We start from the raw sequence: 25,816 nt of genomic DNA on the forward strand, positions 1-25,816 counted from the left end.
GATTTTGTTTAACAATATGATATAACTAGTTAATAAACTAAGAGATTAACATACTAAAAAATGTATCTTGTGATCAGTCCTAGACGCTTGATTAAAGTACATTTTTTGTGTCCAGATTTGTGTTATCAGTTTGCATTTTCCCTGAAAAAACAGTAACAACTTCAACAAAAGGAATTGACACAATCCTGCTAAGATATATAACCTCTCTGCAGAAAGGACTAACTTTCCAAAATGGTGGAGGTTTTAGATTTAAAGTAGTTTGTGATACTTAAGAGAAGTATTTGAATAAACTAATAACCAACTTTAATAACTAACTTTAATAACTAATTTTATTACGTATGCGATGAACGAGTTTAGTGAGATAATGTCGAAATACATTTAACTACAGATATAACGTGTGTCTTTTTCAGAAAATTACCCAATAAATGTATGCAATACAAACCAAAATCAATAATGAATGAATAAATAAAACAGCTCTGGCGATTTGGCACTATACAAATAAAATTTAATTTAATTTAATTTAATTGAAATTAATAAATAACATTAAAAAAAAACACCAGTTAAAAGCACCGTTTTACATCCACCCTTTATATATACAGTCTATGCATCCACCACAGGTTTCATCTCTGTGCAGTGATCGTGCTCATATGATGAAGTTCACATTAAAACCTGTAGAGGGCAGCAGGAGAGATTCAAAGCCTCGAGCTGCCGGATAACTGTGAGCAGAAGAAGAAACTCTGCAGCCTGTCAACCACTGACATTGAAACCTGCAACTTGTCTGCGGTTAACATCAAGGTAGAGTTTCTCTTTTTATCCTTTCTCCGGGGTTGTTCTGATGAAAACATGTGAATGATGATTTCTTCTCGTGTTTTGCACTCAGTCGACAGGCTCTTGTTCTGTTTCAGTCAAGTTTAAGTTGAGTTCACATGAGTTCAGATGAGTTCAGTTCCGTGTAGCTAGCTGAGCCACTTCATGCTAACGCTAAACACGATGTGTTTGGAGTCTGGATTAAAGCTGGGAAAGTTCACACTCTGCTTTAATCTTTAATAAACTACATGTTTATTACTTGGTTCGAGATTCACTTTGCAAACATATATTTTTAATTGCGATAGTTAACTATTTCCTTTTGGATTGGCTTTCATCAAAAGACATCAAAGTTTAAACACAGCCTGTAGTTGGGAGTATTTGTTCCAATTGAGACTCTCATGATTACCAATGATTAAATTAACATTTATGGTTCAGTGTGTTTTACTTGAGCATGTCGGATTTTGTGTGCATCCTGTTGGAACAGGAAATAATGATGAGTCATTGGGTCCTTTTTTTTTTACACCAAATTCTTTAGACTGAAACAAATCAGCACCTGGCTTTGAAAGGGAATGGGAGATGGCACTCAGATTCGTTTAGTATGCCTCTTAAACTTTGTGCCATTTATACTTTTAGTCAGTAGAAGTGAATTTGAAACATTGAATTTGAAAGTCATTGTGCCACGTTTTAGAGCAGAGTTTTTTTAAGCCCTGAGTCTGTGGTCCTACCCTCACACACAACCTGACAGAAGGCAACAACCACATCTTAGTTTACTGGATGCCTATAGCGTCATGGTTATTCTATGTGATCCCACAGACACTCAACAATTGAGCTAAAAAAGGCTCTAGCTTTAGCTGTTTTATATGACTTCCTACTTCACCAAATTCATTAAGGGCTGGCCTAAGGCATTTATTAGTTTTTGATTCTTGGATATTGGGTTAGAACTTGTATCAAATCTCAAATATTTAGGCTAATATGTTGCTGTGTATATCTGTCAAACAAAGAGAGGGAATTCCTGGATTTTGCATATCCTGTGGTTAATAGCAGGGATTTTGTCATGGTAGAAATTAAGTAGTGACTCTGTGCTAAAAGATAAATTGTACTGTAGCACCACAAACTAGTAGTAACTGTAAGCTTAACCTTCCTTTGTCACATCCATTTGTGCACTTACACTGTCATGTGATTAATTAGATGAGTCTAATCCAATTAGGGCAGTAGCATGCCTGGTAGAACTCTAAGCTCGCAGCTTGGTCAGGATATCTGTGTGAGTAACCTCCAAGGACAAGAGAGCGGAGAATCGTTACAGCAGACGTTTTTCAGTAATTGCAACTTTTTCTTTTACATTTGAGTCTGGGCTTGCATTATTCTTTTATCTGAAATCCGATTTGACAATCATGACCATGCATGTTTTTCCAGGGAGCCTCTGAATAAGTTCAACTTGTTTGTCTCATCTCAAGGTCCTGCAAGATGTCTATCGTCAAGATTCACGCTCGAGAGATCTTTGATTCGCGTGGAAACCCAACTGTGGAGGTCGACCTTTACACTGACAAAGGTAGGTCTAAATGTTCTATACAACTCAAACATTTGTGATGAGTTAAGGCAGTTAAAAATGTTGGAGTGGACTTCAAAAAGACATTGTGATAATATCTGAACTTATTTTCCATGTACTTCAATAATAAAATAGTATATTACCAGCTATGCATGCTCCTAAAGGTCATAATCTCTGCAGAGGAGTCTGTGTGTTTGTTTTTGTTTATTTGTCTTCAGGATTACATTCAAGTGCTGAACAGATTTGTACCAAACCTGGTGAAGGGATTGGTGTGGGCCAGGAAAGAACATATTAAATGTTTTTGTGCTTCAAGGAATTTTCTCTTTTCTTAAAGATTATGTATAAAGATAACAATATCTTTAATTAAATAAATATTTTCGTTGGTAAGATATCGTGGAGAAATGCTTTAAAACCGAGTAGGAAGTCAAACCTTATATGTGTATTGTGATCTGAAGTTCTTTGTTCAAATGTCTGTGTGCAAGTTAGTGCATGTGGGTCCCTCCCTGTTAATCGTTGGCCCTCCAGCTTTACAAATGTGAGATCGTAAGATGATATAAACATGAAAAACGTGTGGACACCTACATTTTCATCCATTTTACTGCTACTTGTTTGAAAGCAGACAAACGCACTGGTCACATGCCCACCATGATGCTGTCAATCTAGAAGTTAACTTAAATGTTATACTGTTCAGTGTCTATGGGCAACTCACTGCTAAACTAATGATAGTAGCCACACAGGCCAACTGAGTCTACTGAGCTTGAGACTGCGAGAATGAGATTTGACCCAAAATAAAGTTTAAGAACACGCATCTTACACAGAGTCCTGAAAATTTGACAGTAGCACCCACCCACAGCTTAGACCCGATAGATCCACTTAACCAGTCTGCACGGCAGCTAGCTGGCTTAGGTTTTGTTTTTTTTGGCTCTCCTGTGCACTGGGCAACTTTATTCAGTTGTGTTTGTGGCATTTTCACTATAACACAAAGGAAGGGGGAGTTGTGGCTATTGAAGGCTGTGATTTGGTCTGAAATGCTGGTTATGTTGAGACTTTTTTTGTGGCTGTGAAGATCGTGTGTATGATAAAATTGAGATATACTTGGGGGTCTTTTTTGCTGAAGTTTTCAGCAAAAAATCTGGCATATGTAGAGTGCCATTCTACTTTTAGTTGTTCATAACATATGATTGCTTTTTTAACAAACGATTCCTTGATGATTTTAATATCTAATGTGCATCTCTCAGGCTTGTTCAGGGCTGCTGTACCAAGTGGGGCATCAACTGGAATCTACGAAGCCTTGGAGCTCCGGGACAATGACAAGTCTCGCTACCTTGGGAAAGGTTTGTGTATAATCTTTCTTCTATCATCTTATGAGAAGATAATTATTTAAAGATCAGCTATAGGTTTTCATGTTGATCATGTTGTAGCACTAGATTTAATTAGTACCCAGTGTTTCATTTATAGGAAAAAATATATATTTTGCATTTTTTCCATCTATATCTGTCATCTCTACTTTCTCTCTTTCCCTCTTTGGCAGATATGAAGGGGTTAGTGAGTTTCTGTCGCCTCTCTTTAATTAAAAACTACAATGTGTCATTTGATCAACTGATTGAACAACTGACCATTGAATGCTTTTGGGAATTGATCAGATATGACACGCATGTTGGATTGTTTCAGCATGTCCTCCCCCCCAGTATGTATGTTTAGCCTGTGGCTGATTGTCTATTAAATAAAACATGTTGACTTACATTCATGAAAAAGATGTGAAAGCAGTTACAAAAAAGCATCTATAGTGTTGCATGGTTCACAATGTGCCAACAAATGCATTACAGAGCTGCATGTGTTGCTTCCATATTGGCTGTCATTATTTACGCGTGTTCTGAAATAATTATTATAATCTGTCTGTCACAGGCGTCTCAAAGGCTGTAGAAAACATAAACTCAGCCCTTGGACCTGCACTTGTTGGTCAAGTAAGAAAATAATTCTCCTTCTCTTTACTTTATAAATGTAGTTTTATATTTTTATTTTAAATTACTTCTTAACTTGTTCTCTCCCCTCTCCTCAGAAGGTATCTGTGGTTGAGCAGGAGAAGATTGACCAGATGATGATTGACATGGACGGAACAGATAACAAATGTAAGTGACAACTATCACACAGCTTTGTTTTTTATTCTGTAACCATTTCAACAACTGTTTTTCACTTGTTTAGAAGAATGACAGCAGGTACCAACAATCCTGTAGCAAAATGGCTACAAAGCCAATAGTACTGGAAGTTTCACGTAAATAAAATCTCATTAACACAAATAGAACAGATTCAGGTAATTAATTAATGAACTCTAAATACAGCATGTTACCACAAAACTAGCTAATTCATGCTGCTTTAATAATGTGAGTAAAATACTTACTGTTGTAACCATGTTTGAATGTAGCTCAAGTCAGTAGATTGGGAGGTTTTCTTAAACGGAGTATATGCAGCATTGGTTTGGCTATTTTGCTGCATTATGAAGTTGTTTTTCCAACGAGGTGTACTGTGCTGGGATCTAAAAAGTTTCTGAATCAATTTAAATACTATGCACGGGCTAAAAGTGAATTATATTCTTTATTTACAGCCAAGTTTGGAGCAAATGCGATCCTGGGTGTGTCTCTGGCTGTTTGCAAAGCCGGTGCAGCAGAGAAAGGAGTCCCCCTGTATCGTCACATTGCTGACCTTGCAGGAAACCCTGAGGTTATCCTGCCTGTGCCGGTGAGGATCTGTGCAACAAAAGAAATGCTGTTTTTCTAATATGAGTCATTAACCTGCCATTTTATTGTGAAGTAACTCATCTTCCCCTCTCCACCTCCACCAGGCCTTCAATGTGATCAACGGCGGCTCCCATGCAGGAAACAAGCTCGCCATGCAGGAATTCATGATCCTGCCCATTGGCGCGAGCACCTTCAAAGAAGCCATGCGCATTGGAGCCGAGGTTTACCACAATCTCAAAAATGTCATCAAGAAGAAATATGGACAGGATGCCACCAATGTGGGAGATGAAGGTGGTTTTGCCCCAAACATCTTGGAAAACAAGGAAGGTAAAATATTGTAGCCACTTGTCTATTTAATTACACTCTAGGATTTCCCTTTTTATAATCATCACATAAATGTTGAAAAACGCAAAATCTCCTGGGGGGATTTTGTGTTTCACCCATACGACATCCTTCGACCCAGTTTAATGTTAATCTAATAAAATCGATTGTTGCATTTGATTGCGTTTCAGTTGCTTCCGTGGTTGCTATTTTTCTGGTCTAGCCAGAGATTGTACAGATTGTATAGACAGTCTTATCCGTGTATCTGTAGTGGACTGTTTTCCGAGGTGCTTCATGCAAATCTTGATGCTATTAATAATACTCTGCAACTCATTTGTTGTTTAAACCTGCAGCGCTGGAGTTGGTGAAGGAGGCCATTGCCAAAGCAGGATACACAGATAAGGTTGTGATTGGTATGGATGTGGCAGCGTCTGAATTCTACCGGGATGGAAAATACGACCTGGACTTCAAGTCTCCTGATGACCCAACCCGTTACATCACTCCTGACGAGCTGGCTGATCTCTACAAGAGCTTTGTGAAGGATTATCCAGGTAACCTTCTGACGCTTTCTCTTTTTACACATTATTCAACACCCGGAGAGCACCGCACACAAAGAAGTAATAATGTACACACCAGCGTTTTCGCATGAAGGTTGATGATCTGGCTGTGCTGTGAATATATTAGATACCTTTGCCGTCTCATCTGCTCACTCCCTAAGGGGCCAGGCGAGTTGATTGTGTGATATTGTCAACGCTCGTTTGCACCAACAAATATCTGTTTCATCCTTACAAAGCTGTCCTTACATCATAGTCCTTTTTATTTTTTTTAAATACTATTGACTTTCAAGCAAATAATAAAAATCACATCTTTAGCAGCTGTCGAGCAGGTTTTAAATGGGAATGGGACAGAAAAAGATCAAGGAAAAATATTTGAAGGAGAAAAAAACATTAAGGCCTCTAATTTATGAAGTAAGTAAAATACAAAGCTCTTTTAACAAATTTGTTCACTGAATCCCAACGATTGATCACAACTGTGGATTTCAACAGGATCTTAAAGTCAAATGACTGTTTATGACAACAATCACAGAGGTATCACTGCCTGGTTGTCAACAATGTTGAACAATGATCAAATGGTGAGATCCCTCTTAGAATTTAACCATATTACCGATTTATTATATCTTTGGTCCTATTTTCATGTTCTGTCAATCATTCCTATCACTAATAATAATAATGTACGCTCTCACTTCAGACAGTCACACAGAAAGGTAACACATTTAGTCTTATGATTATACTTCAGGTTAGTCAAACTCCATGGCCAGGACTCAAGTCTTGGACAATGCATGTAGTTTGCACCTTAGACATCAGGCCACTGAAGTCCTCGTGTTTTGATCGAAATGATGACTATTACACAACTCAAGTTGCAGTGAACAATTGTTTTTTCTTTTACACTTTGATTAAAACCTTTAATTCATTAAGAAGTGTCCTTTTGGGGTTCTGACTGATCCTTTTAATGGAACAGCTGGATGAGTTTCAGTTTAAGCTTTACTGACCATCACTTGTCCATGAAATGAGGAATGTCTGCATATTGTCCTCTTACAGTGGTTTCCATCGAGGATCCCTTTGACCAGGACGACTGGGCTGCCTGGGCCAACTTCACTGGGAGCACTGACATCCAGGTCGTTGGAGACGATCTGACTGTTACCAACCCCAGTCGCATCAGCAAGGCTGTGGAGGAGAAATCCTGCAACTGTCTGCTGCTGAAAGTCAATCAGATCGGCACAGTCACCGAGTCGATGAAAGCGTAAGTCAAGATTTCAGACAGTCACAGAGGTTGTACTTGTATGTAGGCCAGAAGAATCCGAAGATCTAGGCCACCCTGCAGTGACCTACCTCTTGTTTCAGACCTCTGAATTCTCCAATTTATTAAATGGTCGCTCTTAGTCAGGTGCTTCTGGATGTTTGATCTAGGTTTGAGAAATCAGCTAAAATTTGAATAGTAGGCAGCACAAGAAAGTGAAGCGAAGTGGCTGTTAAATCAGATTATTAGGATGATCAGATAATTTATAAATTGAAGTGACCTCTCGGTAATCTCTTTGGTCCCCACAGCTGTAAGATGGCGCAGGAGAACGGCTGGGGTGTGATGGTCAGCCATCGCTCCGGCGAAACTGAGGACACCTTCATCGCAGATTTGGTGGTCGGCCTTTGCACTGGACAGGTGTGTTAATATTTGTTATAAGAGTGTGTCTTTTGGGATCATTGCAGTTTTTATGCCTCATATCGAAATGAATTCTGCCATCATGAAGGTTCAGTTTTTGTTTAAATTGTTGTAGATAACTTTAAATTTGGTTGTCTAGTCATTTTTGGGGCTGTACCTCATTGATAATAGTTGAATTTTAATTATATCAAATTGCAAGAGTACTTTTTCATCTGCATAAATTAAAGACCACTATCAGAAATGGCTTAAATGCAACATACATTTGTGACATAAATAGTATAATATGGACATATAGAATAACTTTAAATGATTTTATATAATCTTTACAGATCAAGACTGGGGCACCTTGTCGCTCTGAGCGTTTGGCCAAATACAACCAGATTCTTAGGTAAGTCATTATTTCACAATCTGAGGAGTTTTATCACAATTGTTTCATTTTTTTAATCAAAATTAAACTTGCTTCTAGCTCTGTGTAGTTTGTGAAATAAAAACCAGTTCTTCTAAACTGCGTATACTTGTGCTGGAATGATTAAATATTCAAATATATATATTATATATTTTTAATATATAATATATATATTGTTTCCTCTGTTTTAATTGGTGCATTCATCTTTATCATTTTCATGTATTTCCATGTACTTAGTAATGAAAGAGTTGGGACTTTAAGTTTATTAAAATAAAAAAAATAAAATTATTCAATCAACATGATTAATTGCTCTGAGAAAATGCATTATTTTTAAAAAGAAAAAAAAGGTTAAGGGTAAATATGTGAGCGGAAACTAACTTTGGATTTTTTTTCTGTAGAATTGAAGAGGAGTTGGGGGACAAGGCTAAATTTGCTGGAAAAAACTTCAGAAACCCATTGTAAATGGATGAAGCATTTACTTCCATACAAATGGATTCCCACATAAACACACAAGCAAAACACATTGAATCTTTATTAATATAGTAAAATAGTTACTAATGTAGACCCGTTCGTGTGCTGACTGTGGTTTATAGACAGAACAAACTGTTGTGACTTGTGACACTTTACACTCTTTCACTGTATTTTTTTTTTTTTTAATGTGGATTAAAAAAAATTTACTGATTGTAATTTGATAAATATTAAACTACAGCACTGACTAATTGTGATGACAAAAGCTGCACTTGGAAAAACGGTTAATAAAAATGTTTACTCCCAGAAATCATTTGCTGTGATGATTTTATATTTGTTGTTTTGCTGTGGTGGTAGTAAATGTATTTTATACTGATGTGATTTAAACCTAATTATCAGGCAGATTGATTGATACAAATTTTGTGTCTTGATGCAATACTTTAACTCTCAAACCTATCACACTCAGAGTTAAATGACATATTACTTGTTTATTTGGTATTTGTCTCTTTTTGTTACTGCAATTGCAAGATCTACTTTGTAGAATGTAAATAAATCAATATTTATGATGTAAAAAAATACAGAAAACATGAATAAATTAAACATTTTTATCCAGCATCTGATATAATATATAGGAATGATTAAAGAATACGTTACACTTTTTGTTCATGTGGAGATGATAATATAGATTTTTTTAGACTAACCCTAACCCTATTATATTATGGTTAAGATTGTTTCTGCTATATCATCAGGTATTCTGTATTATCATAATTACTAATGTAAGCTTTTAGTTGCAGCCCCATATTTATTGAAATATTGTCAACATCATTTAGTTTATAATGTTAAGCTCCTTGTGTCTGCTAAATCACAGCATCCATAATTGTATTATTATTGTTAAACGCCTTCCTTTAATATCTGTTAATATCGACTTTTTGCTTTTCAGATAATGTAAACCTTATTAGTAATATAAGTTGTAATAATAATGTAAGCATTTAGTTACACCATGTTTATCTATCTTGAGATCTGTTAATTCTGACGATTTGCTTCTGAGATATTCTGTATTATTTATTACTATGTTAAGCTCCTTGTTTTGTCTGATAAATCACAGCATCCATTATATTATTATTGTAATAAGGCTTCAGTTGCATATATTATTCATTTTAAATGATGATTATTGCCTCGTTGAGCTCCTCGTTGTTTCTGATAAATCACAGCAACTGGCTGCGAATCCAGTGTGATCTCGTAGATGCTCGTTTCCTCACTGGACGTGTTATTTCCTGCACCGCCCTGGCCACAGACACGGGGGGGGTGTCATGTCTTACATAATGACGCTGTTGATGAAGCACAGACCCACAAACACACAGTGATGTCGGCTTCATGGAGGCTGAGCTCCAGCAGCGGTGAGGGGAGCCTCCTCCACCTCTGAGCCGGGATCCGGAGCCCCTCAGCTGGGGAGTCAGCCTCGGCCTCACCGGCACCCCCCCCCTCCACCCCGGAGCCTCCGACCCCCTGGCACATGCTCAGTTGCACCCGGACCCCCCCCCCCCCCCCCCTCTGAAGGCTCGAGCTGTGGCTGCTGAGGTCATCGCTCTGGAAGAGGAGGAAAAAAAAAAAAAAAAAAAAACCCAACACCGACTCCCTCCACTACGCCGCCGCCGCCTCCATTTTGAATAGCCATGTAATCGGGGCTTCGCACCGTTTGTGTGTGTGTGTGTGTCGCCCGCTGCGCCGCGTAGTGTCAACAAGCCCCGGTCCGACCGACCAGCACCGCCATGGACGACCTGTTCAGCCCGCGGAGGTAAAGTCTCCTACTCACCGCCTGCTCGCACACACACACAAACACCCGTCGGCTGCTTGTGGATGTGAACCGTGATTGTGTTGCTGTGTTTTAGCAGCGTTACTCTGAGGAATGTGTGTGCGTGAGGAGCCGAGTGTCAGCGGTCACGAAGTTCGAGTCCCGGCTAACGAGCTAGCCAAATAACGAGCTAGCCAAATAACGAGCTAGCCAAATAACGAGCTAGCCAAAATAACGTTGTAATGTGTGGTTAGCATCTAAGCTAAGCTAACACTGGTTTACGGTGGGTTTCTGCGTGAATCTGCAGCTTTGCCCCGCGCCCGTGCAGCAGATGGTCGTTAAATACCATGTACTCGTCTGTGATTGTTGCTCTTGTGTGTGTGTGTGTGTGTGTGTGTCAGCGACGTGTTGTGTGCACGCTAGCACCGCTGCGTGTTATCGATTGCACGTCTCCAGCTCCGGGTTGTGTCACCGTCACACAGCAGCTGTCAACACGCCAGGTCCCCGGAGGAGCTCACGCCGCTGCTCGCGTAATGGAGACCGTGGACATTTGCAGCTCATGTATGATTGATTGACAGTGTCGGATTTCCTTGGTGTAATATAAGGAAACGTCGCGGGTCCGAGCTGGGATTGGCCCAGGGGCGAGCAGGGGGCGGGATGTGGTTTGTGAGGTGGCTGCTCCCACAACACGTATCGATTCTCCACAGACCGGACAGCGATAATTACCCTGTTAGTGACAGGGAGTGGGAACAGCCCTGGCTCTGCTCTGTCTGCACTGGGAACACTGGGAACACTGGTGCAGATGCATGATGTCAAAGCACACAGAGGTTAAATGATTCCTATTTGTTTGTGTTGCAGGAGCCTGAACAGCACACAGGGCGAGATAAGAGTGGGTTCCAGTCATCAGGTAAACTCAGGAACCAGCAGGAATATAGAGTGTCTCTGATTTCTGAATCTCTGTGAGAGCTGAGATATTCACCTCATATTTGAACTGTTATTGGAATACTTTACAAATTTCTGTATTAAAAAAAAGAAGTAAACCATTATCATTATTATTATAGCAATGTCACAAAAGTCTTATATGTCGATAAACAAACAATCACAATGAAAATCCGTCTTTAAACTTAAAAGAAATATAATTGGGACATTTATCATGATAATTATCTACCTTGACTGACATGAACATTTTTATATAATATTGATCATATCGCTTAGTCCTATTCATACATCTAAACTTGTTGTTAAATTCCATGAAGAGACACGTTAACCAACTGTTGACCTGTCTGTTCAATGTAGTTCTGCAAATATCAGTTATTTTCATTATCGGTTCATCAGCAGATCGTTTCCTTAAATAAACAATTATTTGTTTTGTGCACAAAATGTCAGAAGATTGAGTCAAAATGCAAACTGTAGTTTTGTAGACTCTAAGCTGGATGCAGTTTAGGTTTTGTGAGATAAGCACTGGGACTTCTGCAGCCTAACTGCACCTTGTTAAACTCGCAGTAAATGTAAACGGCGAGCACAGTTGCGTTCCACTGAGCGAGTGTAAATGTTTACGAGCTCCCGTGTCCTCTCTCTCTCTCTCAGGCCAAGCTTCCAGAGCTGCAGCCGCGGCCCGCTCCGGGTCTGCCGACTCCGACGGACGGCGAGGAGCTCATGTGGACGCCAGGGGTCAACGACTGTGACCTCCTCATGTACCTCCGAGCTGCCAGGTCAGCGTTCAGGCTTTGAAGTGACTGGCACTAAATTATCGTCCTTGTTATGATGTTATACAACTGCTTTTTTTTATTGCACTGCTCTAAATGTAAAGAAATATCTTGATGCTATTAACAAAGACTGCATGCTACACTAGTACTTTTGTTATGGCAAGACTAAACAGCCCCAGCAGGCAGGATTATAGAGTCGCCTTTTGACACGCTTGTCAGAAACCATGTTCCAAATGGGGAAGTACATGCAAAGCAATACCAGCTTTGGTGTGACCACGTGAATGTCTGTGTGGTTTAGCTCCTGTCTCAGCCACAGTCCCTTTAAAGTCATATAAACACAATGTCATATAACATGTGTTTCTATGTTGACCTGATTGCGTAACCGCCACTTTAGGGACAAACCTGTTTCTAACTGGGGCAAGGGATTAATATAAACATGGCTCTGACAAGTAGTTCTCTGCAGGAGAGACCACGACGTGTTATTAGCCATTTCACAATCTCTGCCTGGTATTAGAGTCAGGAAAATGTAAAAATCAGAAGTGTGTTTTGTTTACTTCTCTAGGAGCATGGCAGCGTTTGCAGGGATGTGTGACGGTGGATCCACAGAGGATGGATGTTTAGCAGCCTCCCGCGATGACACCACACTCAACGCTCTCAACATGGTGAGAATTCAATTGGGTTGAATTATATTCCTAATTTTCCTTTCAGCTCCTACAACAACAGGTTGATATGATCGTGCAAATTAATAAAAACAAAATTTGTTTCTCTCAATTCTAGCTCCATGCAAGTCACTACGATGCTGCAAAGGCTCTCCAGCGTCTGGTGAAGAAGCCTCTGCCAAGGCTCATAGAGAAGTGCTGGTCGGAGGATGATGTGGTGAGACGCCTTTTTGCTTGTAACACAGCCCTGAAGGTCAATGCTGATAGTTTGTTTGTCCTAAACAAAGTTTGTGCAGGAAGATCGAATAGGCGGGAATCTGTGTTGTGTATTTTAAACTCACCTTTCATTGGATGTTATCTGTACTGGAGTTTTTTTTGGGGGGATTTGCAGCGTTATATCATTTATTCATACCCACACCTCTCCCTCCCGTCTCTCTCTACAGAAACATTTCATTAAAGGCCTGAGACAGTATGGAAAGAATTTCTTCCGCATCAGGAAAGACTTCCTACCCAGCAAAAAGACTGTAAGTAAAACACTGAGCTTGTGCAAACAGACCAGCGGTGATTCACGGTCACCTTACTCTTGATCATAAGCATAAATCCTATTATTCCTAAAAGTCTGTGGTTGTTATTCATCAGGGAGAGCTGATCACTTTCTATTACCACTGGAAGAAAACTCCCGAGGCTGCAGGAACAAGAGCTTATCGACAGCAGCGTCGGCAGCCGTCCTCCCGCAAGGCAAAGACTCGCTCTGCCGCAGCTTCGGTCAACACCCAGTCTCGAAATTATTCAGGTGAGCACTTCTTAAAGTTTGAAGGAACTATGTTGCAGCTTATTGAAGACATGTGTGTGATCAGGAGATGCATTGGAAACCAAGTTGATCTCTTCCTCTGCAGTGGATGTGAGTTCCGCCAGCGAGGACGATCTTGATAGTGAAGACAGTGAACAGGACATTAAGACCTGCAGCCACTGTGGTGCAACAAGTGAGTACAAGTTTGTGTTTGTGATTCATCAGATTGGGGTGTGTGCTATATAAATGATGTAATACTAGTGTTTGACAGTGAAATCCCCCTCGACAGTTTGTGAAACTTGCACCTAAATCCACTTTTCTCCAACAGGTTCTAAAGATTGGCACCAAGGGGGAAAAGATAATAACCCTCTGGTGTGCACGACTTGTCGTTCACACGAAAACAAGCACGGATGTCTGCCTCCAGCACCGAAATCTGCAGGCGATGCATTCATGTTCAAACCTGTCAAGGAGGAAGAGGAGCACAGCAAGCATGGCATGAGGACTCGGAGAAGCAGAGCACCTGTAAGCCCCAGGCTGGCAGATTAGTCATACTATTATTGTTATTGCTAGTAATTGATTTACAAGTAAATTTTTGTTTGTCTGCCATTTTGTACTCAACAAATCATTGTCATCATCACATCATTATAATATACAAAAGAATCCGATTTTAAAATGTTGTAGAACAGAAGATATATAGGTTTTAAATTATGGGAAGTATATTTTCTTGACAACAGTAGATTTTATTGTATTTTTTTATTATACCAACTCTCTTTTTTTTTTTTATATAGCAACTGTCGTCTTTGAGAAGTGGCCACAGGAGGCTCACAGGCTCCCCCACCAGTGAGGATCAGCAATCCAGTAACCAGCCGTCCCCCAGCGGAGCGACTCCCATCGCCCTGAGATCCTCTTCCACAGACAACAAGAATGAATCCACTAGGAGGACAAACAAGGTAAACAACAAACCTACACAGTAACACACATGTGCCTGGGTTTCATTATCTTTCATTAAGTGTTCATATAAAGCAAGTACAAATTTTCTTTTTTTATATTGTGTATTGAGCAATAGCTTCTAAGGAATTCTTAATGAATTCACCAGTAGCTGATGACATTTTTTTTGTCCCAGTCTTACATGTAAGTGAAATTACACATGTTGATATAGGTTACCAGACATAGATACAAGTTCACAATCTCTCGCTGACCTTTTTGTGTCAGTCATCATCATGGTCTTCCGTCATTAATTCATTCAGCTGTATAACTATCATGCTGTATCCACAGAAAATAAAAGAGGAGGTAACGTCACCAAAGACAGCAAAACGTGTGCGAGAGTCTCCTGCTCAGGAGCCTGAGAAAGTGACACCTAAAAGGCAGAAGACACAGGTGAGAGGAGGGAAAACTTCTTACATCTTATTGTGTCAGATGTTGTTTGGCTAAAAATGTCTTTAAAGCTGTGCCCTAAACTTCCTATTTTGTGAACTATTTCTATGAAATAATAGCATACTTGTTAGTGGTCACAACATGATCTTGATTGGTTGGTTTGTTCCTTCAGGATCCACAGGGCTCCCGGTCAGAGGGAGAGGCCGAGGTGGAGGAGGAAAGCTCGTCAGAAAGCCGCAGCGCTCAGGACGATGGCAGCAGTGACACCAAAGATATCGATCAGGACAACCGCAGCTCCTCTCCCAGCATCCCCAGCCCCCAGCAGGGCAACGAGAGCGACTCGGACTCGTCTGCCCAGCCGAGCGGCGTCCCATCAGAGCCTGCTGCCGCTGCTGCTGTGTTAGCTGACACACCAGTCCCACAGGCCCACCCCTCCTCTCAGGGTCCCATCACCACTGCTCAGCCGCCGCAGAGCACCTCCTCTTCTGATCCTGCTCCGAGCTCCCCTCCTCCATCTCCAGATGCTCCTCAGCCAGCAGCCGGACAGTCACCGGCCTCAGGGGCTCCAAGCAGCCGACCACTCCCCGTCCCTCAGCCTCTCCCCGGTCCGCCTCCTCTCCCGTCGGCTCTGGGTCAGGACTCTCCTCTCTATCCAGCCTTTCAGGTCCCACCTGCTCTCAACTCTGTGCAGCCTCTGCAGTCACATGGCCTGTCACCTCAGCCCCCCCAGCGACCCCCACCCTTCTTTAGGGAGTCGCAGCACTCTCAGCCTCCTCTGTCCGGGACACAGATCAAGCCTCCTCCCACCACCCCCATTCCGCCGTCACACAAACAGCAGCCACATCAGTCTGCTACACCTTTCCCCCAGATGCCCTCTAATCTTCCCCCTCCGCCTGCTCTAAAACCCCTCAATTCTCTACCCAACCAGCATCCTCCAGGTGCTCCACCTCCCCCTCTTCAGCTCATGCCGCAGGCTATGCCATTACAGTCACTTCCTGCCCATCTTGCAGTAATCTCTCAGGTGCAGACCCACCCTGGAAAAACCACGACTCCCTCTCACCCCCCTGCCGCGGCCTCTCACCCTCTCAACGCCGTAACAACTTCAGCTATCGGGCCCGTCCCAAGCCTCCAGCCATCCTTCATGCCTCTCCCTCAGAGACCCTCGCCGAGCAGCACAGCTGTGGCGCCAATCCTTCACATTAAGGAAGAGCCACTGGATGAGATTGAGGAGGCCGAGAGTCCACCGTCTCCACCCCGGAGCCCCTCGCCCGAGCCCACCGTCATCAACGTGGCCAGCCACGCCAGCCAGTCTGCACGGTACGACCACACATCTCCCCTTAACACGATAGGTCTTGAGTATGCTATGAAAACAAGCAATGCCTCATTGCCTTGTTTGCCTTTATTTGAAAAAAGAAAGAAATTCTTAAAATTTGTTAAGCTTAAAAGAAAATTACACAACTCATATTAGTTATGAAAACATCTTATTCATGATACAGTACCACAAGTGGCCTGACAACCATACATTATTAAAACAAATCACTCAAGCTGGTTATCTAAGCCACTTATTAGTAGAAATGAACTACAACTAATCAGCTTAATAATTAAATGACGACCTGTGACCATAACTGAGGAGTCACTTGAGCTCTTAATGCTCTGTGACTAGTTTCAGCTGCAGCTTTGGGAAATAATTTGAGCTTTGCCTATTTAACAGAACTTTGAACTTGGTCAAACTATGGACTTGTTAAAAACCTGATTGGTTGCTCTTGCCAAATTGATTTTGTTTTAACGCAGAGAAAATTATTTGAAGGTTTAAGTGGCTTCATATTTGTCAAAATGTAAAAGTAAAGAGACAAGTAAACATGAAATAACATCTTCTTACAAACAACATCTTCACATGTTTCACATTTATTGTGAAGGCTCCTCCACCTTCGTGTTGATATTGTGGGTGAAGTTTGTGAGTTATGCTCATAACTACTTATTTCTTTCAGGTTCATCAAACACTTGGACCGTGGTTACAACTCCTGTGCTCGAACCGACTTCTTCTTCACCCCACTTTCGTCCTCCAAATTGGCCAAGAAGCGGGAGGAGGCCGTGGAGAAGTCGAGGAGAGAGGCGGAACTCGGGGCTCGGCAAGAGCGTGAAAGAGAGAAGGAGAGAGAGCGAGAGAGAGAAAGAGAGGCTGACCGAAACGCTGTGAGTGCAACATTCCTTTATTTCAAGTTTGTCTTTATTGAAGTATCTTCTTTGTCATAAAAATCACCTCACACACGGTCTTCTGTCTACAGAGAGCCAGCAGCTCCTCCCATGACAGTCGTATGAGCGAGTCCCAGATGACTCAGGGCCACGGACGCTCCTCCTACGAGCAGCAGCAGCCCACCACCGTCGCTGCTGTGCCGCCATATATCGGCCCTGATACGCCTGCACTGCGCACCCTGAGTGAATACGCCCGACCACACGTCATGTCCCCCTCCAACCGCAACCACCCATTCTACGTGTCACTGAGCCCCGGCGACCCCCTGCTGGCCTACCACATGCCCGGCCTGTACAGCGCTGAACCCAGCATGAGAGAGCGCGAGCTGAGGAACCTCCGAGAGAGAGAGCTCCGCGAGAGGATGAAGCCCGGCTACGAGGTCAAGCCCCAAGACATGGAAACCATGCATCCCTCTGCTAACCCCATGGAGCATTTTGCCAGACACGGAGCCCTGGGTCTGCCCCACATGCCCGGGCCTCCCCACCACTTTGCAGCCTTCCATCCCGGCATGAACCATCTAGAGCGGGAGAGGATGGCACTAGTAGGACCTCATATGCGCCAAGAGCTGTCGTACGCGGAGCGACTCACTGCAGAGCGGCTTCACGCGGAGAGGATGGCGTCCGTGGCCGACCCCGCTGCCAGGCTGCAGATGCTCAATGCCACGCCGCATCATCACCAGCACTCTCACATTCACTCACACCTGCACCTGCACCAACAGGACCCTCTCGGCCAAGGTGAAGGTGGATGAAACATTTTATTGATCCTCAGATATGAATTAATAAGCAGCAATTCATATGGTGGTGGGAATTTGACCTGTACTTACTATATGTCTTATATCTTCACCCAGGTTCAAGTCCTCATCCTCTGGACCCTATAGCAACAGGACCACGTTTTGCCCGATTCCCCTTCCCTGGTGGCCACATGCCCAACCCTCTTCTCAGCGACCTGCCTCATGATCACGAGATGCTGCGCCACCCGTTGTTTGGTTTGTAATCTCATACTCGCAGCCTGCAATTTGAGGCTCAAAAGAGTCCAGATTTTTCTAATTTGTGGATTTTCTTCCTGGGGAGCAGCATATCCTCGAGAGCTGCAGGGCCAGATTCCTCAGATGTCTGCGGCTCACCAGCTCCAAGCCATGCATGCTCAGTCTGCAGAGCTGCAGAGGATGGCTATGGAGCAGCAGTGGCTGCATGGGCATCACCTCCATGGAGGCCCTCTACCAAGTCAGGAGGATTACTACAGGTGAGGTATTTGAGTATTGGGCTTTCTTTATCCGCAAAGTTTCTTTTGGTTTCTTATTGATAGTACCCATCTTTAAATGCATAAAGATAACAAGTTTTACATTGGTATTGTAGAAACTGTTTTTTGGTTATTCTGTGGTTGGAGTCAAATTAACTAACATTATCGTCGACATTGCTTAATTGTAATCTTGTAAACAATACAACAACCAACTACACAACACGTCTAATTACCTTTTTTGTTTCTCTTTTCCCAAAGCCGCCTGAAGAAAGAAGGTGACAAGCCATCGTGAGTGTCAGGTGGTGCATGCCCTGAACCCTACACGTATAACCCAGTAGAATACTGTGTACCTTCGAGGCTGTAAGAGAATATTTGTGTGTCAACTTATTCTGTTTTAATATATTTTAGAGAAATACGTTGTGGACCTTTTATGTGCATTCCTCCTTCAGCACTTAATGGGACTGTCAAAGTCCGTCTGAGATTTTCATATCACTTAAGAATTTATACTAGTTTTATTATCAAAATACTGAACAGTCTCACTCAGTGCTGGGAGATTTAGTCACAGGTTTTCTCTAACTAACTGTTAAACTGTTTGATATGCAGTTATATGAATTTGCTAAACACAACTCTTATAAAGGATATGAAAACAGGCTGACTTTGGTGTTTAAATATACTGTACCTATGATGATTTTTATGTGATTTCCTTGTACAGAATGACATTTAAGTCTGTGTTTGAATGACCTAGCATGACTCAGTCTTCAGTTTTCACCAAACTAGAGTAGCAAGTTGCATTGTGGTGTTTAGACTCTGAAAGTATAGTAGAGGTTGGTTTTACTCTTAAATCTGCTAAATATTTGTCTAAATCCTAAAGTTTTATATATCGAGATATCTTTTCACAGTATAACCGAAGCTTTTATCCGCTCATTTTTGAGATTGTAAATATCACACGTCCACAATATTCTATATGAACGAGTACTATTAATATAGCAGTAGACGCGAACACTCGACCCCCTGATTCAGCACGATAGCAGTAAATTATAAGCTAAAAACAGTATATAGTGTTATAATGTGAGCTAATTATTAATTGGACCATGATCTGTCACTACAGACCAAACATTCTATTAGAACAGTGTGTTAACTTCATTTTGAGGAAAATTGGAGAAACTCAATCTTTGAAATTGTTATGGTATTTTAAAAAGAACTGCCTCCAAATCCAATATTTATGTCATATAATATGAAAGTGTATCAATTGCATATTTATTTCAATAAATATTTCTGCAGTGACACCTTATTCTTTTTGTATGTGGAGTTCTTGTGTGTGGAGAAACAAACGTCCTCTGAAAAAAGCTTTGTACCTTCTGCTTTTCATTCTCCTGCTTTTCTTTCACCCATTAACTTGGACAGAGAGGAGAAGAGTTTTATATTCATATAGTTTTATTGCATTAAATCTTGTTACATCAAAAACCTGTCAATTTGTGTTTGATAAGATATTCTTTATTCAAACAACATCTGTTTTCTATGTAATTTTTCACACAAAATCAGTTTTTAGGCCATTAATGAGATAATTAGCCACCGAGAAAATAGTTCAGCTTGAAATTTGTTCCAACATGATTCAGCACGATAGCAGTAAATTATAAGCTAAAAACAGTATATAGTGTTATAATGTGAGCTAATTATTAATTGGACCATGATCTGTCACTACAGACCAAACATTCTATTAGAACAGTGTGTTAACTTCATTTTGAGGAAAATTGGAGAAACTCAATCTTTGAAATTGTTATGGTATTTTAAAAAGAACTGCCTCCAAATCCAATATTTATGTCATATAATATGAAAGTGTATCAATTGCATATTTATTTCAATAAATATTTCTGCAGTGACCCCTTATTCTTTTTGTATGTGGAGTTCTTGTGTGTGGAGAAACAAACGTCCTCTGAAAAAAGCTTTGTACCTTCTGCTTTTCATTCTCCTGCTTTTCTTTCACCCATTAACTTGGACAGAGAGGAGAAGAGTTTTATATTCATATAGTTTTATTGCATTAAATCTTGTTACATCAAAAACCTGTCAATTTGTGTTTGATAAGATATTCTTTATTCAAACAACATCTGTTTTCTATGTAATTCTTCACACAAAATAAGTTTTTAGGCCATTAATGAGATAATTAGCCACCGAGAAAATAGTTCAGCTTGAAATTTGTTCCAACATGAGTCCTGAGATTAATCTAAGCAAGGGAAGAATAAAATCTGCAGAGAATTACCTTTTAATTTTCTTATTTACTTAATATAGTACAGTGCTACTTTTCATCATTCAAATTTAACAGCCTAAACATGATAAATCCCGCCGAACTGTTACACAGCTCCAATCATCACCTTCTTCATCTTTTCTTAGAACCAGATCAACATCTGCACCAGAACTTTCCTTCAGGATTTTATCCACATTTTCATTTTCTTCAAAGACAGCGCACACACACCTGCAGCAGTTCATCAAAAACCTACAAGCTGCTGTTACATCTTAGCCTGACTGCAGCTGTTTAACATAGATCCATGATTGAGGCACAACATTGTTACACGTTAAAAACAAATGAGCTCCTGTGCTGACATTATGGTCCTTAAATCGACGTCAGTTTGTCCAGAGCTGATAACTTGAAGCTCCAAATGCAGCTGAAATGTTTTTAACTCTTAAAGAACAGTGCTTATCAAATCCCACAGAAACACAGAAAGCAACCATGTGCTCCTTACCCTACCTTTAGCACTTCATCCTCATACTCATTCTTTCCTATGGAAAATAAAAATCTTCAGTCTGCCAACAAATTTGACAAGTTAATGTTTTTATACTTTATACTAATTACATATATCTTTTTTATTATTTTAGCCTTCATATTTCATGTTTCTAATCTTTATCTTCATTTTATAAATATTGCACATCAGTGTATCATCTGTCCAACTGGTTTGAGGCTGAAACATTTCAAATCTGCTCACTAACTAGAACATTCTGTATTTGACCTCCAATGCAACCAATGCATACACTATAACAGTAGATATTTAGCAGATAAGTAGATATACAGTGCATTAAGTTTAAATAGATGGACCCAGGTGAAAAGTGCGTGGAAATGACTTATTGACTTGTTGTGTACATTATGTATCAGGGACGGTCTCAGTGAGTTCTCTTCTTCTTCACATAGTGCCGCAGATACTGGATGGCTGAGAGCGCGCTCACGTTCGCCAGCAGAGCTGAACAGGATTTAAGACAGAGTATCAATCATCAAGTTATACGGAAGTGTGAAAATATGTTTTCAAGGCCTTTCATATTTCATTATGCCTCCTGCTGGATGATAGACGGTGACCCGAGGCGTTCTGTTTTCGGGTTGTCCATCCATCCTATTCTTTCGAAAAACTTAACACTTAAGGATTAACTGATTTGATTTAGGAGGTCAAAGGTCAAGACCACGGTGACCTCACTTAACATGTTTGTGACTTTTTGAACATCATATTTCAAATCCGCGTTTAGGGAAGGACTTCATTCAATTTGAAACAGCTAACAAGGTCAAAGGTCAAAGTGACTCCATATAAACCTGGAGGGAAACTGAGGCGTTACCCTCCAGGGTGGTAATCCTAGTTTCTGCCATATTTGCTGAATAATTACTCTCACAGCAGAATATCAGTACAGGAGGTTTCCTACCTGCTTTCCAGGCATCAGCAGCCTCTGGGTCAGAAGAGGTCAGCACCCAGGAGGCAAAGGCAATGCAGACCAAACACATATCAGACTGCTTCAGTGTGGAGAAGATGCCCTCTCGTCCTGTAAGAGAGGAAAAGCAGTAGATTTAGTTTTATCCTAGTTTAGGTGTGAATGTATGTTTCCTTTTTTCCTTATTTTCTTTACGTGCAGGACCGAGTGTAACCGAGCTCTGGCTTACTTGTTGTCTGAAGACTTCCCAGAATGCTCTGCAGCTCTGTTTGCTCTCTGACCATCTGAGAAGGCGTCAAGGAGACTTTCCCCTCAGTCAACCCAGTGACTGGTGGATCATTGCCCTCCATCTTCTCAGCCTCCACTGGAAACACCCAGGCACCAGAACCCCCGCACCACCTGCTTCCTTTGTCATTGAAGTGAATCTTCCTCATGGACAGCAAACTCCTCCAGCTGTGAGAGCGAGCTGCGGCCGCTGCAGACGCCCTACACTGATTGGCCCGGAGGTAAGAGTGAGACATGACTCTGATTGGAGAGAAATTGCCCACCTCCTCCTCAGCCTCGCAGTCTGCACTCAAGAAAACATGGTCCGATTTTGGGAATGTGAGTTCTCTGACGGTTGGAGAACAACAGGAGAAGATAGGGATGGGTTTGTCCTCGCTGCGCTGGAGGGAAGAGACATCGTCCCTCATCGAGCAAAGGGTGTAGTCAAACAGAGGAGACACTGAGGTGCCCTCAGGATTGTAGACAGTGACGGACCAGGAGTCACTCTTTACTTTATACTCTGTGAAAAAGTATTGAAACATTTCTGGGAAGGATATTTGAGGATCTGTGTCGGGAAAAGAGGTCGGCAGTAGTGTTCCCAGGTCACCACTGATCTCCAGAGACTGACACCCGCTGAGAAACAGACTGCTCTCATCATCTCCAAAGGGAACAGTCAAATCCTCTTTGTTGAGAGCTTGTACGTTGTGCATGCTTTTACTTTTTGTTATTTGTCTCGGCCACAGCAGTTTGCTCAAAGAACATGACTCCTGATCCTCAAAAAACTGTCCTGCAAAGTTCTCCAAAGGGACGGGCGTCTCCTTTCCCTCAGAGCGATTGGACTCCTCTTCCTCATGTGATAACAGAGGAGAGTCACTCGTCCTCTCGTGGGTTTTGCTCTGAGGATCAGGACTGGGGTTCCTACTGGCGCCAATAAACTGCAAGTACTCCTCTTCAAAGTCGGAGGTGGAGAACTCGCAGCTGGAGCGACCCGGCTTGGACTCGTCAGGCTGTGTGAAATAGTCTGAATCAGCCGTGTCCGACAGCTCCATGAGGCCACAGTCACCCAGAGAGCTGTGACTGGTCAGAGACTCGTCAGCGTTTGCTGTCAGTGTTTCTTGTGTGTCAGTGGGAGGCGAGCTTCTGCCCATCCTGAGCTGCAAAATGTCATTTATCGTCAGTTTTTCCATTTCGTCCCAGAAGGCACACATGGCGTACACGGGCTTGGTGTGGCCTGCAGCCACGGCGTAGGATTCAGGGCAGTCGGCCACAGGGCACGGTGTTACAGTCAGATCAGGGATAGGGAGGGGACCAAGCTGATCTCCTAAAGAGCTACCAGATGCTGAAAGATTAATCTTGTCATTGAGGACTCCTGTTGTGTCCGAGAGCGTGTGGAGCTCCGTGCTGTGTGTACTAACATCGCATGTGGAGTCGTCATCTGGCATTTGGTCTGCTCTCTGGCCGGCAGATGGGAAAGTCAGTGCGGCCTCATCATTCGACTCATTATGATCACAGTTAGCAGCTGCTACCTTGCAGGAGAGAGTTGCCTGCATTTGTCCGTCCTGTGCACTGTCATCATTTGCTGTCTCACTCTGCAGCGTCAGGGACACCGAGCTCTGCAGCCGCATTAACTCCACAGGCTGGAGCTGCTCAGATTCCTCCACTGATTCAGCAGCAGACAAATAGCCTTCAGAGTCATAACTGTGGATGGAGAAGAAATCATCACCATCGTCAAACCCGTCTGAGTCCTCACTCTCTACTGGTGATGGGAGTCTGGGTGTGAATGAGTCATGTGACGTGGATGCTGAGGTGCCTTCTTCCTTGTTGTTTTTGTCAGCTTCTTCAGAGGAATGAGAGATAACCAGTTTTTCTGACACATTTGTTTCTGGATGAGTCATTTGCAACACATCTGAAAGGCTGTCACCATTTATATCAGCGCTCTGATCCTTGTTTGAGTCAAACTCTGGTCCATTTTCAAGAGATTTCTCCTGCATGTTGCTGCTCAGGCGATTGTTGCTACAAGCTTTTCTTTGTCGTCGTTTTTTTTTCACAGAGGTGGCACGCCCCAGTCGTCTTTCAGGATTGTAATTCATGGTCACAAACCAGCGCTCCTTCTCTGCTCTGGAGGAGACACTGCTTGTGTCACTCTCAGCTGTACTATGTGGATCATTCCCATTTAAATCCACTTGCTTGAGAAACAGTGGATCAGGTTCACGTATTGAATTCTTTAAATCTGTTTGCAGATCCCCGTCCTCTTTCCTCAGCTCCTTGCAATCTCCTGAACCCTGAAAATATGAAGGTTCAGTGTGCAGAGTAATGTTGTCATTTGTCTCCTTCGTGTCGTCCCCTGCAGTCTTTGCATGCACCTCCTCTGTGCTGAGGATTTCAAGGCATCTCTCAGAGTCCACCCGTGTCCCACTCGCCACTTGTTCACTCTCGTTCAGTTCCTCCTCTCCTCCTGCAGCGTCTCTCTCGTCCCTGGTTACATCAGGGCTCTGCTGTATCTCCTGCTGATCTGCCCTGAGGACTGAATCAGAGTTTTCCGAATCCTCTTCATCACTGAGGCTGGAGTTGTCGAGGCAGGCGAGCGACGGCTGCAGCAGGCCGCACTCTTCACTCTCATCGTAGAAGCTGGTCCAGTCGAACTGGGCAATGTGCATGCTGTGATCCAAATCATCCATCGTGATCCCTCACGTGCTCTTCAATCTGGGGAGAAAATATGAAGAAGGTAATTGATTACAGACTTAGATGTTTGAAAATGATAAGTGGGGGTGGAACAGAAAATACTTGCTGAGCACATCAGAGTTACATAAACACATTGGAGTCACATTAAGGGCTCAGGCGTCTGTCTGCAGCTTAACGTCATGTAATCAGCTGCCAGGAGTTGGTGGAAAGCTTAGGAAGTGACGACCTCAGAGAGCAGCAGAGCAAGAGCACCTTGGCCACAAGTTCCACAACAGATACCAAAATACTCCAGGGGCCTGCTCTTCAAAAACAAGTCATACGACCTGATATGAAAGATTCAGCCAATGCGTTCCACTGACTGTATCAGTTCCACACACACACTTGGTAAACAGTGAAATTGAAGACGTCATTAAAAAAAAACTATATAAACATTAAAATATCATATTGGAAAGTGATCACTCACATTATTTCTTAAAGTGTATATTATATTTTGTATTTAGAAAATAGAATTTATGAATATTAGGTTTTAGGGTGTTTTTAAGTTGTTAATTTAATGATGTTTGTCTTTCTTTTTTTAGCACGAAGGTGTTGTTATCAAATTAGTTCAGCCGCTCTTTTCCAATGTCATTAAAGGTCTTGTGTTTCTTCTTTGTCAAAACAACCAACATGTAGCATATTTAGTTACTCACTGTTAATGTGTTTCTGTAGTAAATAGGGACCTACCTGTTGAACAGGGTCGAGACATCGACTTTGGAGGAGGCAGAACTTTCTCCTTGCAGGAACATCATGTGCATCTGTCCTTGTGTCTGTCGGACCGGGGCCTTGCACTCAGCGGTTATAAATAGAGGAGTATGTCCAGTCACATGTAGCTGCTGGTG

The 25,816-nt window shown here is 42.0% G+C and overlaps 2 protein-coding genes across 5 annotated transcripts; both read left to right on the plus strand.

The window, feature by feature from the left end:
- Positions 1–733: 733 nt before the first annotated feature.
- eno1b (enolase 1b, (alpha)) lies at positions 734–8,807 on the plus strand. 2 transcript variants are annotated; one of them, XM_061069086.1, is made up of 12 exons: positions 734–795; positions 2,262–2,356; positions 3,592–3,687; positions 4,259–4,317; positions 4,413–4,482; positions 4,956–5,089; positions 5,193–5,415; positions 5,763–5,960; positions 7,008–7,209; positions 7,515–7,623; positions 7,953–8,011; positions 8,428–8,807. In XM_061069086.1, exons 2-12 carry the CDS (start codon positions 2,272–2,274, stop codon positions 8,489–8,491), a joined length of 1,299 nt encoding a protein of 432 aa, XP_060925069.1. In that variant the 5' UTR covers positions 734–795; positions 2,262–2,271; the 3' UTR covers positions 8,492–8,807. The 2 variants fall into 2 exon arrangements, with proteins under 2 accessions (XP_060925069.1, XP_060925070.1); XM_061069087.1 differs by having other exon boundaries at positions 4,416–4,482.
- A 1,324-nt stretch (positions 8,808–10,131) lies between these two features.
- rereb (arginine-glutamic acid dipeptide (RE) repeats b) lies at positions 10,132–19,599 on the plus strand. Of its 3 annotated transcripts, none has more exons than XM_061069520.1 (17): positions 10,132–10,292; positions 11,148–11,196; positions 11,877–12,001; positions 12,558–12,657; positions 12,773–12,871; positions 13,098–13,178; positions 13,294–13,447; positions 13,551–13,637; positions 13,773–13,966; positions 14,233–14,394; positions 14,720–14,821; positions 14,991–16,135; positions 16,807–17,011; positions 17,104–17,809; positions 17,917–18,054; positions 18,143–18,316; positions 18,567–19,599. In XM_061069520.1, the coding sequence occupies exons 1-16, from the start codon at positions 10,267–10,269 to the stop codon at positions 18,313–18,315; spliced, it is 3,546 nt and encodes a 1,181-aa protein (XP_060925503.1). In that variant the 5' UTR covers positions 10,132–10,266; the 3' UTR covers position 18,316; positions 18,567–19,599. The 3 variants fall into 3 exon arrangements, with proteins under 3 accessions (XP_060925503.1, XP_060925501.1, XP_060925502.1); XM_061069518.1 differs by having other exon boundaries at positions 18,143–18,311; XM_061069519.1 differs by having other exon boundaries at positions 17,104–17,803; positions 18,143–18,311.
- Positions 19,600–25,816: the final 6,217 nt, after the last annotated feature.

The sequence above is a fragment of the Limanda limanda genome, chromosome 4 (genome assembly GCF_963576545.1).
Source record: "Limanda limanda chromosome 4, fLimLim1.1, whole genome shotgun sequence".
Classification (NCBI taxonomy): domain Eukaryota; kingdom Metazoa; phylum Chordata; class Actinopteri; order Pleuronectiformes; family Pleuronectidae; genus Limanda; species Limanda limanda.

Coding starts and splice junctions, on each gene's coding strand:
- eno1b (XM_061069086.1), top strand. CDS start 2,272: ATGTCTATCGTCAAGATTCACGCTCGAGAGATCTTTGATTCGCGTGGA. Junction 7,210..7,514: donor GTCACCGAGTCGATGAAAGC/GTAAGTCAAGAT, acceptor TGGTCCCCACAG/CTGTAAGATGGCGCAGGAGA. Junction 7,624..7,952: donor TCGGCCTTTGCACTGGACAG/GTGTGTTAATAT, acceptor TAATCTTTACAG/ATCAAGACTGGGGCACCTTG.
- rereb (XM_061069518.1), top strand. CDS start 10,267: ATGGACGACCTGTTCAGCCCGCGGAG. Junction 13,448..13,550: donor CCAGTCTCGAAATTATTCAG/GTGAGCACTTCT, acceptor CTTCCTCTGCAG/TGGATGTGAGTTCCGCCAGC. Junction 13,638..13,772: donor CAGCCACTGTGGTGCAACAA/GTGAGTACAAGT, acceptor TTTCTCCAACAG/GTTCTAAAGATTGGCACCAA.